Raw genomic sequence first — 13,836 nt, forward strand, 5'->3', positions numbered from 1 at the left:
CTGAATGCAAAGATTCCCTCCCCTCTCCTCCACAGGTCAAGAAGTAGCCTTTTTGGAGGGTCTTGCAGAAACTCTCGCCTCTAACTTCCACTTGGGAGAAGTGGGGGAAATAAGAAATTCGCGACTTAAATTCTGTCCCACGACATCCCACTTTGGCGGCCATATTCCCACTCTAGCGGGATGATAGGATCCAATCAAGTCAAATTCATGCGATTTCTTTTTAATCATGATTAACGACGATTTCGATCCTCACATCTCTATATCCCATAGGAAAAAAATATATATCTTTACGTAGAAACTTCATATTCAATGACCTTGTAATTCAATTTTGTTGAACTTCTTCATTTCATCCCAAATTAATTTTGATGTGATTTCATCACTTTAATTAGTATGCTTTCCTGCAAGGAGAATTAAAAACAAAAAAAAAAGCTCAAAAACATACTGAAACACATTTTCTACCAATTAAAATCGTTCTTTTTCTAATATGTATTTTCTTTAAGTTAATTAAACCCATAACTTTTGAGACCAGAGATTTGGATTTCTTTTTTTAATCCTGCGAGTTGGTTTTCTCATTCTTAAGAGTGATAATTAAAAGTAATATTTTAAAAGGGGTAAATTACTCATATTTCATTTTATTTATATTTATTTTAAATAAATTTAAAGAATAATTATAAGAAAATAAAAATAAGAATGATAAACATAATATTATAAACCATAAGAAACGTTAGCGTCATAGAGCAAAATATGGAGGGAGGTCTTTGAAATTATCCCTATATTCTATTTCTCTTTAAATTGATGATTGAATTGACTTTCTATTTATAGAAGGACGGAAGGTGAATCAAAAATTCACATATTCCACATAAATTGGGAGAAAGTGAGTAACATATATTATTTGAAAATTACATTAGAAGTACTGTAAATCATAATAATTAATAACTTAGAATATTTAAAAATTATATACTCCCTCCGTTCCTTTTTACTTGTCAAATTTTGACTTGGCATACCTATTAAAAAACAATGATTGATATAGTGAGTTTACTATTTTACCCTATTAATTGATAGAGTTTTAAAAATATTTACTTACTATATTTTTCAAAGACATTAACCCAGTATTAATTAATTGAGCGTATAATAGGAAGAAAAAAATTGTCATTTCTTGATTTGTCAAAATTGACAAGTAAAAACAAAAATCAAATTAGAAAATATTTGTCAAGTAAATAGGAACAGAGGGAGTAAAAATTTTGTTAACTCTCCTAATTTACCAAATAAATTGAAATAAATAAATTAATATATATTGGGTCCGTACTTGCACAGGCTATTGTATCTAGTATATTAGAAGAGGAAATAGAGGAGCTTAAGATCAGCCGGTCATTTGACCGATTTGCGCTTCTCCTTCAATTCTCTCTATTTATATTAAGTATTTTTTTTGTTTTAATTTATTTGTCTTACTTTCCTTTATATTATGTTATGTATATAAAAATTATGTAAAATGTAGTATTATAAATCATAATAACTAACGATATAAAATATTTTTACATGTATTAAAATTTGATTAACTCTCAAATTTCACTTATGCCACATAAATTGGGACAGAGCGTGTAACATATATTATTTGAAAATTACAAACAAAAGTACTATAATTTACAATAGTTAACAACTTAAAATATTTAAAATCATTTAAGTATAGAGAATATGAACAACTTGAATTGATCGATTTGCCCTTCTACTTCATTTTCCTCTATTTATATTTAGGGTTATTTGTTGTGAGGGATAACACCAAATAGTCCTGTGATTAAATTATGGTGTCACTTAATTTGTTATTTAGTTGGCAAGTCTGGAATAACATTCCAAAATTAATAATTAATATCGGAATAAATTATCCCTTCTCTTGAATGATATAATAATTTCATCATAATTTGTCATGAGATAAACTTAGTAACTAATAAAACTACCCTTCAAACCCTTTATATTATTGCACCTTTTGCTTGTTTTTACAATATGTCATATTATTAAATATCGGTCCGTAGCAATTTTAAATTGTAGTATAATAATAAGACAATATCACATGGTCATGCTAATTAATAGTATTTTTTTTTCTTCAAAGATCCAACAGGTCAAATTTTATCAAACAAAATATTGATATTTACCGTTGCTAAATAATAATAGTATAAATTAAATTTTAGTAACAACGGTTAGGTGCTATGTTTTGTGTGTTGCTTCTAATTCTTGTGTTATTCCAATTCATAAGGGCAACCAAAAAGATATTTTATTCATATCTTAATGTTCAAAATAATTTCATTTTATATTTTATATTATGATATGATCAAATAAAGCAAATGATAATCTGATATTCTAGTATTAAAAATATTATTAATATGACAAGGCAGGTAAGTCCAATTCAAATGAATCAATGAATGAGATAGGGAAGGAAATTGCAAATTGGCTGAGCAGTCAATTTTTTTGTTGAAGTGGGTATTTTTATAAACAAACAACTCATTTTTATAAAATATGTAATGAATATTATTTTTAGTACAATAAACTAAAGTAATCAATAAGAAATAATATCATCATAACTAATTTCAGCATAACTTGTATTCAAATTAAACGATCCTTTTTCTCCGTTTTAAGTTAGTTGTCTTATTTTTCTTTTTAATATGTAAAGTATTTAAAAATTATGAAAAAATTATAGAAATCACAATAATAACTTAAAATATTTTTTAAAATATTAAAAATTTTATTTTTGCCAAATAAATTAAGACAAAAAGAGTAACATATATTATTTGTAAATTACATAAAAAAAACTATAAATCAAAATAATAAATAATTAAAAATATATAAAATCCAAATAGAGAAAACGACCAAAATGGTCTTGATATATAGGAGTTGAACTATTTTGGTACTTAATATACATGATCTTTATCTAAATAGTTTTTAATATATAGAAAAAGATGATCAATTTAGTCCTTAAACCTGAAACTAACCAGAAAAAAAAATGTTAAACTCAACTGTGGGTCCCACACCTGGTGGACGTCTTCTTCCTCCATCTTCTTTCTTCCGCCGTTTCTTGGAATTTTTTATTAAAGGTGACAAAAAAGTTTCAAAACTAAGAAAGAGTGATACAAGTCTTAATTATTAAATAGAGGTGACAATTTTAAGATTAGTATTAATGATACTAATTTTAAAATCCTCAAGTTTTCTTATTTACACAAAGGCCCTCTCACTCCACCCCACCCCACCTCCTCCTCTGCCGCCCTCCCACCCCACCCCACCCTTCCTCCTCCTCTACCGTCAACATCATTTCTACCCCTCTTATTGCCGCCTCCGTGGCTCTCACCACCATAAACTCCTCCTCCTCCTCTACCACCACCTCTTCCTCCTTCTCCTTCTCTTTCACCATTGCCACAACAACCATCACCCCTTCTTCCACCAACACCACCAACCTTTTCCTCTACCACAACCACTATCGTATTCATCAGCTCTTCCTATTTACACCTTATTATCTATAAAAAAAATTAAATAATTGTCAAAATTGTTGCAGCAACTATGCAGAAGTTGCTATAATAATTCAACAATTGCTGCAACAATTCAAACAATTGTTAATGTTGTTGCAAAAATTCAAGCAACTGTTGTAGTTGCTGTAGCAACTGTTGTAGTTGCTGTAGCAACTGTGATAATTGTTGTAGCAACTGTGATTGTTGTTGCAACAACTATTTGTAGCAACTATTGTAATTGCTACAGCAATTATCATAGTTGTTGCAACAACTATCGCAATTGCTGCAACAACTATTGCAATTGCTGCAACAACTATTGCTTGATATTCTGCAGAATTTTTTTCAACAACTTAAATAGTTTTTTTGAAATTCTCAAAATCAACATAAAACATTCCAAAAAAATAAAAACAAACAAAAAGAAAAAAATGTGATAAGAAAATGAACAATAACGGCGATGACGATGGCAGTGAAAACAGAAAAAAAAAGAATATTAAAAAGAAGAAAAGATGATGATGAAGGAATGGAGAAAGCAAGAACAATAAGATGGAGGGAGAGAGAGAATCTGAAAAGAGATGGAGAAAGAAAGAAAAGGAGAGAAATTGATAGATAATAAAAAAAGGAAAAACTTGAAATTTTGAAAATTGAAATAAGAGGTAAGAGATTTTAAAAGTTTAAAATTCTAATATGTACCCCAAAGTTTTTAATCACTTTAATCAAGTCCATATTTAATTTAATCTCATTTGACCAAGACAATATCACATTTTAAGAACTTTTTTGTCACCTAGGACTCGTTTCTTCTCCTCCATCTTTCTTCCGCCATTTCTTCTACAATTTCCAATTAAGAAATGTAAATTGTAAGAAAATGATGAGGATTCCGACTAGGACATACTTGACCCTAAGACTTTCAAGTTTCAACTGATACTAGTGCTCAAGGACCTCCTCATTGGTTGGTTCTCCGTAAATCCTTGTCGTATTTACTTTCTCTAACTCCATGGAACGGGCCTCGGTTTGATGAGAAAATCTTATTGTGAGCATCACTTTCAAATGAGTCACGATTCGAATTTAATCGAAATAAAAAAAAAACATGAAAGGAGAAAAGTTTCAGAGAAAATTATTGATTCAAAAGCTCCTGTTGTATGTAATGATATAGCAATAGTTCATAGGTCTCCCTAGCTCATCATCACTTTTTCTTCGGCAGACTTATATATAGAAATTCCTCAGTTTGGAGCATCATTGCTCCTTGTCCCTCTTGCCATTTTATTTCTTCTGAAGTGAATCACAAATGAGCATATCACTCGCTGCCGATTTGGCCTATCTGTCTCTTGATTTTTGTTCAGACAGTGAAGTAGAATCCACCCATTAAGAAGGTTGAAAACCTAATAATATACACCTTAACATAATCATTATACTCGTTGCAGTTAAGCTTAATTATCTATCTTCTTGAAAATTGTACAAGAAATGGCGGAAGAAACAAAATGGAGGTGAAGAAATGGCGGAAGAAAGAAAGGGTCCACCAGGTGTGGGACCCATAGTTAAGTTTTAACAGTTTTTTTTTCCAATTAGTTTTGGGTCCAAGGAACAAAATGATCAACGACCATTTTGATCGTTTTCTCCTTATTAGGGCTCCCTCTAGTGTATATTAATTGAATTATTGCGGTTTAATACTGACACATTTCTTGAAAAAAATATCTAAGAAATCAATTAAACATTACTTTTCACTATTACCCTTAAATTCCAAAATATTTTTTTATTAAAAAAATCACTATAATTCATTTAATATGAACTAGAGGGAGTAGTAAATAATCCTAAATTTAAATAGATGAATGAGAAAATGAACTGCAACTTGTGCTATATATTGTTTCAGAGAGAAATGAGGATGTCAAAATAATTTATGAACGTTTCCTTCAGCTCTTGACAGAAATTACCAGAGGTAGAAGATGTGGCACATACAATGAAGTCCTGGTCAAGTAAGTTGTAAATGCAAAAGCTTGCAGGACATAAAAGCTTGCTTTAGAGCAGGGTTTCTCATATCATGTGTGTAAAGGTACCCCCCACAGCTAACCAATGAACTCGACTTTCCTGGATAGATCAATTGCCTCTCATTCTTCATGGCATGCATTTTATGCTAAAAGCCGCTTGATCTCTGAAAACCAATTGACTCTCCACAAAGAGATTTCCAGCATCATGGGACACATCTTGTGGTTCTTGATTTTACTGAACCTATAAAAATGAAAGGAAGTAGGACATCTGCGTTTTGCCGCTTAAGATATCACGGTGCTTTGTGAATTTTAAGTCTGAAAAATTACAGTGATTTGATCTGAATCTCACATCAGAACAATGCATTTATAATAACTTAGGAACACAAACTAAAAGGGAGGTGCATCCAAATCTTCTTCTACCTTATTATCCTTGCATCTCTTAAGCAGGAGGAACTGTCCTTTCAGGTGCAAAATCTGCAGTTACCCAGAATAATATTCAAAAGTCTATTACACCATTATACATCTGAGGGTTTCATAACTATTAACATTGAACTCAATCAATTGGTCAAAGATGCATAGCATAAGACATAAAGCTCATTAAACGGCTGAATAACATGCAGAAGACAGAATTATGCGCCTTAGATTTCACTACTATCATGAGATTATCAGTTGCATGTTCCTTCAGTTTGACTAGAAATGAATTATCAATTAAGCCTGCAACAATATGATAATAACCTGCTTCAAGGGGAGAGCTTACTTTCATAAAATACACAGTGCAGTGAAATGGATATTTAACATTAATCTTATAAAGAAAAAAACAATTGGACCCATAGTAAGTACTACCAACTAGAAAGGAGGTAGAAATCTCTATTATGGGAATGAAGGCCTTTCCAAGTGCTCAGGTGAATTTCCAATAAAAATTAAAACAAAATCAAAGTCTCAATCCTAAGCTAGTTGGGGTCGTTAAATTCCTCAACATCCATTTCACTCCATTTGGATTCTTTCATTCCAATACTCGACATTGTTAGGATTAATCATAAAATTGACTAGCTTTCTGCTAGCCGTTAACCTAATGCAACCTTCTTTTAAAGGCTTCCAAGATAAAATAACAAATAGGGATTGTACCTCTTCTTGCAGCAAAGGAGGCAGATTTTCTGCTGAGACAAGGTTCTCTATCTCCTGCAAGACTTTCATATCTTTTATGCGAGACCATGTTTGTGGAGGTAATGCCAGCAACAGTGCTGTCAGCACATCATTGCTTCCAGGGTGCATTGGTGAGCAACCATTTTGCTCCGAAGGACAGCAGCTAGTCTTTGCTTGAGATGTAGGGACTAAAACATCAACCCCCTGCTCCCCATTCCCATTTACAACTGTCCCAGACACCACTGTAGCAGGACTGTCCCCGGTAGCTCTGTAGCATCTGACACATGTTTGGCGACAGCAAAACCTATCTGACAAACCAGACCTTCCTGCAAAAAGGTCTGCTCCTTGGCAACAAATACTCGCAGCAACATTGGTCAAACTGCTGGCCATTTCAGCTTTTAACTGGCAGACAGAATCTTTTGAAAGTAAAAGGCTTGTGACGTGCTTATAAAGAGGAGTATCCTGCACTTGTTTCAATACCTCTTCCTGCAGAGTAAGGTAGGAGTGCTTATTGAACTCATAAATAATGACCTATCCTGCAACAGTTATTTGATTAAATCTGGAGATGGAAATATGCAAAAGACTTTCTGAAGCCTTCTTTTTTTCTATCAATTTACTAAATTTCTCCAGATTCCTAACCTTTATAGCTAGCCTTCCTTTCTCCTCGTCACTCAGCTTTTGACCATTCTCCTCTTGCCTTCGAACTTCTGCTACCCACTTTATGAATTCATCAAAATTGGGAGGTAGATTTGAAAGAAGAGTAGAGAGAACATCTTTTATGTCCTTCACATTCTCAGAACTTAAGAGGACAGGAAGATCATCCATCAAATGCTTTGAGATCGAGACCCAACTCTCATGTTTACAGCTCTGTAAGAGCACACTATTCAGAATGCATGAATAGACACAGAAAGGAGAAAATCCTAAAGTAATTCAACAAAGTACATTCTTCCCTCTTTATAATAGAAAATATCACATAACAAAGTACATGTTAATTAGTTCTAAAGGCCAATATTGTCAAAATCCATAAATATTGCAACGACATCATGGTTCTGAAGCAAAAGTTCAAGCTAATCTCCTGTCACTAAGGCCAATTCCCAAGATTTTGACAAATATGTCATCATTATGTTCTAGCAAGTAGCATGTAATAAATAAGTTAAAGAAGTGGTTTACAACAATCAGACCAAGCTGGTGTACTGAAAAGGATCAACTAGCAAAGGGTCTAGCAAGCAGTAGTAGGAGCTTGACTGCATCCTCGTCTTACCAAAATCCCAATACCTTTAGCCACTAATAAAAACATCATTCAGCTAAACAAGGGGAAAATAAGAAAGTTTTAAGTCTGATTCAAATTTTGAATTGAATAGAAGTTGCTTGTTATAGTTTGTCCAAAGGAGTTAACTTATAAAAGAAAGTGATATAATACGAGCTACTAAGCCTTACCAGGGTATATAGCAGTGCAGGAGCTCTATGAAGCTTAGAGACTAGCATAAACCTGAAAATTATGTGTTTGCGCATAAGTCACTGAAATCCATGCTGCAAGTATGAGATGGAGTAAGAAAGACCGCTAAATTTGGACAGAAGGAGAATACAACAACAACAACAGGCCCAGTATAATTCCACCATGTGGAGTCTGGGGAGGGTAGAGTGTACGCAGACCTAACCCCCACCTTGAAAGGTAGGGCGACTGTTTCCGAAAGACACTCGTCTTAAGAGAGAAGAACAAGCACCATGTGGGTCTGGGGAGGGTAGAGTGTACCCCCACCTTGAAAGGTAGGGAGGCTGTTTCCGAAAGACCCTCGGCTTAAGAGAGAAGAACAAGAGAGGAAAAACAAGGAAAACAAGACATAGGTCAGTAGAGCCAAGCATATCGAAAACAATATAAAAATATGAATAATGAGAGCGAGAAAGTCAGGGTAAGAAAGACCGGAAAGAAGGAGAATAGGAAAAGAAAAAAGTGGAGAAGAAACAGTTATGTTTGATGAAGACCAGAAGCAGTGCTGAAAGAGTTCAGCAATCAATTTCTTTGATTTCCAATTTTCACCTTTTTTATAAGAGGGAAGACCAAAACACATAGTAAAACATCTTCCTCTACATATTTATATTCCTTAAGACAAATGCTTAGAAATTATCAGTTGACAGCTAAAAAGCATGAATGAGATGCTGTTCAAGGTAAGCACATGCCGACAGCGTATAATGAAAATAAAGATATATCACAGTGTAGCTATGTGGAACTATATACCCCCTATGTAATCCTGTAGCTTCATCAATTGTGTTCATGGCTTCCCAAAGGAGAGGGACTGGAACCCAGTGAGGGGGGTATTTAAACCTTGCAACATCTAGAATCAGTGCCATATCCTTTTCGGCGTGATAACCACCAATAGGTGAAAAGTGGCCTGAACCTGTCTGCCATAAGATTCAGAAGAGATGTTCCAATCTTCAGGATAAGTCAAGAAAGGGTACAAAAACCTTCATAAATAAACAATTAGCCATAATACCAATAGTACTCCTGAGGGACCAAATTCCCGATACAGCAATATACTTCTTCCCAATGATAAGCCGGAATAGAGAATCTATGTTTTTATTTACCTGTTTAAATAGGCCTCGATGATAAGATGAGATCAGATGACAATCATCACTAGTTGTGCAGGCCATGACATGTTTACGGAAGTCATCAATGGTGCTAAGATTAGAGCGAAAAGCTTTCACCTTCGCACCTGCACAGTGAGCCAAACATACCACTTTCCCAAAGGAGATCCCTTTCGCTTTAACCTTCTCCAATGGCTCACAGCAATCCAACATGGATTCATCGAACCATCTCCAAGGTCCTGACAGTTTGTTGAAGCTGATAAGATAAAAGCGGCGACATTGTACCACACTATGTATGAGCTCATTGACATAAGTAGAATATGACAAGGATATGAACAACCAAGTTTTTAAGAATAAAATGTGCAGCATCAAATAGTTTCAGGTGATGAAAACTAAGAACGTAAAAGCTGTCCTCACCAAACTCCTTTTTTCCAACCTTTGACTCTTTAATATCAGTATACAATGGTAACAAAGCTATAACCCTGACATATAACAGTGGCTAGGTTTCATGTTGAGGGCAGATGAAATGAGACTGACGCCAATGCAAATCATATCAACTTACAACGCTCAGAGACAAGGCACCAACTTCTGTCCCAATCAGAGTATCTAAACAAAAGGGCAGCCCGGTGCACTAAAGCTCCGGCTATGCGCGGGGTCCGGGGAAGGGCCTGACCACAAGGGTCTATTGTACGCAGCCTTGCCTTGCATTTCTGCCAGAGGCTGTTTCCAAGGCTTGAACATGTGACCTCCTGGTCACATGGTGAGTATCTAAACAATAAAAAACAAAGAGAACTACACATCTCTGTGCTTACATTTTATAACTAACATGAGCAGGAGATAGGCAAAAATTATTGGAAAATACAAACATAAAAACCTTTTTCATCAAACAAAATAAACATAAAAAGAGCCCAAGACCTTATTAACAATTCAGGAGGTAAGGCCATGAAAAAGTGAAGATCACAATCATGAGGAAGGATAGGAACACAACTTCAGTAGATGATAGGAGATAGCAGAGTTACCTTTCCATTTTCTTCCTGGATCAATAGCAAGGGCATTCAAGACCATGGAAAGGCTAGCCAAACCACAATATGCTGGCTCAGATTGTGTCTGAAAATAAGAGATCAACTTGAAAAATCCTTCCATTGTTCCATTCTGGATGGCCTCCAAAAAAAGTTGCTGCAGTTCCAAAAACAAGCGAAAATCAGTACAAAAAAGAAGTAACACTAACTGAATAAACTAGAATATTATCAGGCGTTCTAGTATCTGGAAGTAAATGTCATCAACTCTGGACAATGAGCAGTGAATTGGTGTTGTTATGAATGGGCCCAAACCAGTATTAACAAATGGGCCAGTGGACAAATTGCATAAAAGCCTCAGGCAAAAGCAGCCCCAACACCATTTTAGGTGGCTATGTTTGGGATCCAGAGATATAAATAGTGCTTTGTGGGACAATTTAAGTATGTGAATATTGTTCAAGTGTCTGTATCTCCTCATCCCCTTTCTCTGTTCTTCTCACCCCCTTTCTTAGGGCTCATTTGGACATCGATATGAAATCAGATTGATTTAAAGTTGAAGTTTTGTTTGGACATGCAATTTTGGATTTCTTAAAGTTGTATATTTTTTCATAAACATGAAAACTCCACAAAGTTGTGAAAACTATCAAAATTTCCCCAATTTTTATACTATCTTGCCAAATGAGCAAATCATAGTTCAAAAAAAAAGATATTGGAACATCTTAAGGCACCACATTGATATATCACATATCTCCATTTTTTTTATAAATAAATGTTTGTAATTACAAACTTTCAAATACACATAATTTTACAAAGATCCATTAGTCAACAATAGTAGTAATTAGTTAGACTTTACTATAATCCTTCCCTATGTTGCTCGGACCCGGCACTTTTGCCGCCGTACCCGTGCGACGTGACACCGACACAGGTTTCGGTACGGAATTCGTGTCAGATCCGGTCAATAGAGATAGGGCCCTTTGACCGAAATTCATGACCACATTAAAGAAAATTTTTGAGATTATGATTTCTCAAGATAACAAAAGGCAGAGATTTGAAGACATGGGATGGCATACCTTCAATATTATGTGGAAAATTTAACTAGTTTCTCTATCTCCGTTTCAGATGTCTTCAACATTGTTTGCTTAGCAGAGTGGTCGACTTGCCTTGCGTATATGCAACAGGTGGGAAGGGCTTGAATAGGTCCATAATTTTTTTTATTTCGATTTTCATGGTTGCTGAGAAGAAGAGAGATTAAAGAAATTGGGGAAGATGACTGGGTCAACAAGCTGGGGAAGATGACTCAGTTTCTTTTGATTCTTTCAAGAGTTAGTGGTGGGCGTATTTCAGAAACTCCTCTATGTGATAGAAGGGCTAGGTTTTGATCGATATTAAAATTGGCAGCGGATCAATTAGAAAGGATAAGTGTTAGGCTCGAAGAACGTTGGGAGGTTAATGGCTATGATGCTCGAACTCTTCAAAAATGTCAATGGGTGCATGCTAGATTCTCTAAAAGTAGTGTATTTTTGGAGAATCCGACACGGATGCGGCATCGAAAGTGAAGAGTCCGAGCAACTTAGGTTAATGGGATTGGTGAGAGTTTGTGCATTAAGGTTTGACATATGTATTTCTTAAGTACATGTTTTCTTCTTGTTGATTTCTTTATATTATGTTGTGGGTATCGGATTGACCAATGATGCCTATCAGTATGTGTTGTTTGTACTGATACTACTCTTGCTATGCCACTTGGCATAGTTTGGTTGCACGGTCAGTGATGTTCCATAGGTGGACGAAAATGATTCTCCAACAACTTCTACTTTTCCTTCCTATTGGTGGGAGCTGTGTCATTACTTTATTTATACATTGTATCTTTAGAAGTTCTTGTACCTGTTTAGACTAGTATTCTTGAAAGTGTTAAGAGTGTCTCTTGTAATCAATCTTGGAGTTTTAATCTAATATATAGCGACTACATAACTCTTTTGGCCAATTATTTGTATTTTGTTAAACTTCCGCATGATATTTCCGTTTAGAGAATTGAGGATTCTCCTACTTAGATGTTAGAGTAGGTGCCCGCACGGGCTTGGTGGGTTGGATCGTGAGACAGAATGACTAGAACAGTAACAGCCAGGGTAGCACCAATACCAATATCGTTAATAGTTTCAAGACATATTATTTGCCATAATTTCTTAGATTCACGTGACAGTGTGTGGCCCTTCACATGTTGTGATCATACTTGTCACTTGGCCTCTCATTTTGGTATCCTTCTTCAAAGTTCTAAAGCCTGACTACTTTACTGCTCCTATAAATTGAAGAGCTTACAGAGAACATGTATGATGAAGAAGCAGTAGAACATAGCAAACTTCAGTAACCAAAAGTTCTTTTTTCTCAATCATCTTGCTTGTTTTTATAGTAATTATATTTTGTTGTGCATGTTCCTCTTATAGAGATGGCTAGTTTAATCGTGGGAAAACATTTCATGTAGCTGAAATAGTTTCTTAGGACAGTACCTAGCACGACCCAAGCATCACTCGTACTCACTTATCAATATATATATTATATTATTGTTGTTACTATATCCGTGTTCCCAACATACACTTCTCATCTCCCTTGTATCCTTTGTTACATTCGCTGTTATGTCCAAATCAACTTAGAATAACCAAATAATCTAACGGATCAAACTCAGAGACGGATCGATTACCTTCCGCTTGAACTATCTATGTATTTTTTCTAAAAAAATATACTTACACTAAGTTAGCAGAGCAGAAAAAAATCCAAACGGATGCATACCAAAATTACAGATTTAAAAGTCAACCAATCAGTAGCAAATTGGATAATTGAAAATAGAACATGAGAAACCCTAAGTAGAGTAGCATAAAGTTACCTTTCCTTCATTAGAAGCGAAATCAATAGCCGGAGGGGACGGAAGAACTCGGCGATACAAACCCGCCATCGCCATTTTTATCCGATCAGATTGTCCCCCAATAAATAGCACACTACTATATCTTAATTCCGCAGATTTACTGGATTCCCCGCGTTATTCAAAAGGGGGAACGCCACTTGCCAAAGATTTCTCCACTTTCACACTTTTTCTTCTTCTCATCGCTTGAACATGTTCTACTTTTCTGTTAGTTTGACTTGCAACCCAATTAAAAGAATATATATTAAATATAAAAAAGTAATTCTTATTTAAGATACAATAAACTAATATAGTTATAAATATATATATTAGTCATGTCTTATTTACATAAAAAAAAATAGTCAAAATCATAAGAAATATATAGTGACTATACAATATAGCTTCCCAAAAGTCATAGAAAATATACATTGATTATACAATATAAATTACTTATACATGAGCTATACACTGAATATACATTATGATATACTCAAAAACTGAATATAACTTGACTATACATAAAATATACACTAATTATACATGTCTATACATGGAATGACCATTTTTTGGTAATTATTTTTGTCGAATGGCCATTTGGCGTAATTATCCCTAAGAATAATGTTAAATAAAGTATATTAGTAATATTTGTATTAGTTATGCTTACATTAATTATGAAGAGATATTTCTTATGCATTGTTTGATTTGATGTATTAAAAATAATATGCATTGCATAT

General features: G+C 34.3%; 2 protein-coding genes across 3 annotated transcripts; both read right to left on the bottom strand.

Annotated features, from left to right (window-relative positions):
• Positions 1 to 3,197: 3,197 nt before the first annotated feature.
• Positions 3,198 to 4,297, bottom strand: LOC129883621 (uncharacterized). The gene is made up of 3 exons (XM_055958245.1): positions 4,273 to 4,297; positions 3,625 to 3,819; positions 3,198 to 3,448 (listed from the first exon to the last, which is right to left on the bottom strand). The coding sequence occupies exons 1-3, from the start codon at positions 4,295 to 4,297 to the stop codon at positions 3,198 to 3,200; spliced, it is 471 nt and encodes a 156-aa protein (XP_055814220.1).
• A 1,018-nt stretch (positions 4,298 to 5,315) lies between these two features.
• On the bottom strand, positions 5,316 to 13,350 carry LOC129882735 (glutathione gamma-glutamylcysteinyltransferase 1-like). 2 transcript variants are annotated; one of them, XM_055957166.1, is made up of 9 exons: positions 13,088 to 13,350; positions 10,216 to 10,372; positions 9,197 to 9,435; positions 8,850 to 9,013; positions 8,051 to 8,102; positions 7,253 to 7,480; positions 6,596 to 7,099; positions 5,891 to 5,944; positions 5,316 to 5,711 (listed from the first exon to the last, which is right to left on the bottom strand). In XM_055957166.1, exons 1-9 carry the CDS (start codon positions 13,160 to 13,162, stop codon positions 5,703 to 5,705), a joined length of 1,482 nt encoding a protein of 493 aa, XP_055813141.1. In that variant the 5' UTR covers positions 13,163 to 13,350; the 3' UTR covers positions 5,316 to 5,702. The 2 variants fall into 2 exon arrangements, with proteins under 2 accessions (XP_055813141.1, XP_055813140.1); XM_055957165.1 differs by having other exon boundaries at positions 5,316 to 5,944.
• Between the last annotated feature and the right edge of the window lie 486 nt (positions 13,351 to 13,836).

The sequence above is a fragment of the Solanum dulcamara genome, chromosome 3 (assembly GCF_947179165.1).
Source record: "Solanum dulcamara chromosome 3, daSolDulc1.2, whole genome shotgun sequence".
Classification (NCBI taxonomy): Eukaryota; Viridiplantae; Streptophyta; class Magnoliopsida; order Solanales; family Solanaceae; genus Solanum; species Solanum dulcamara.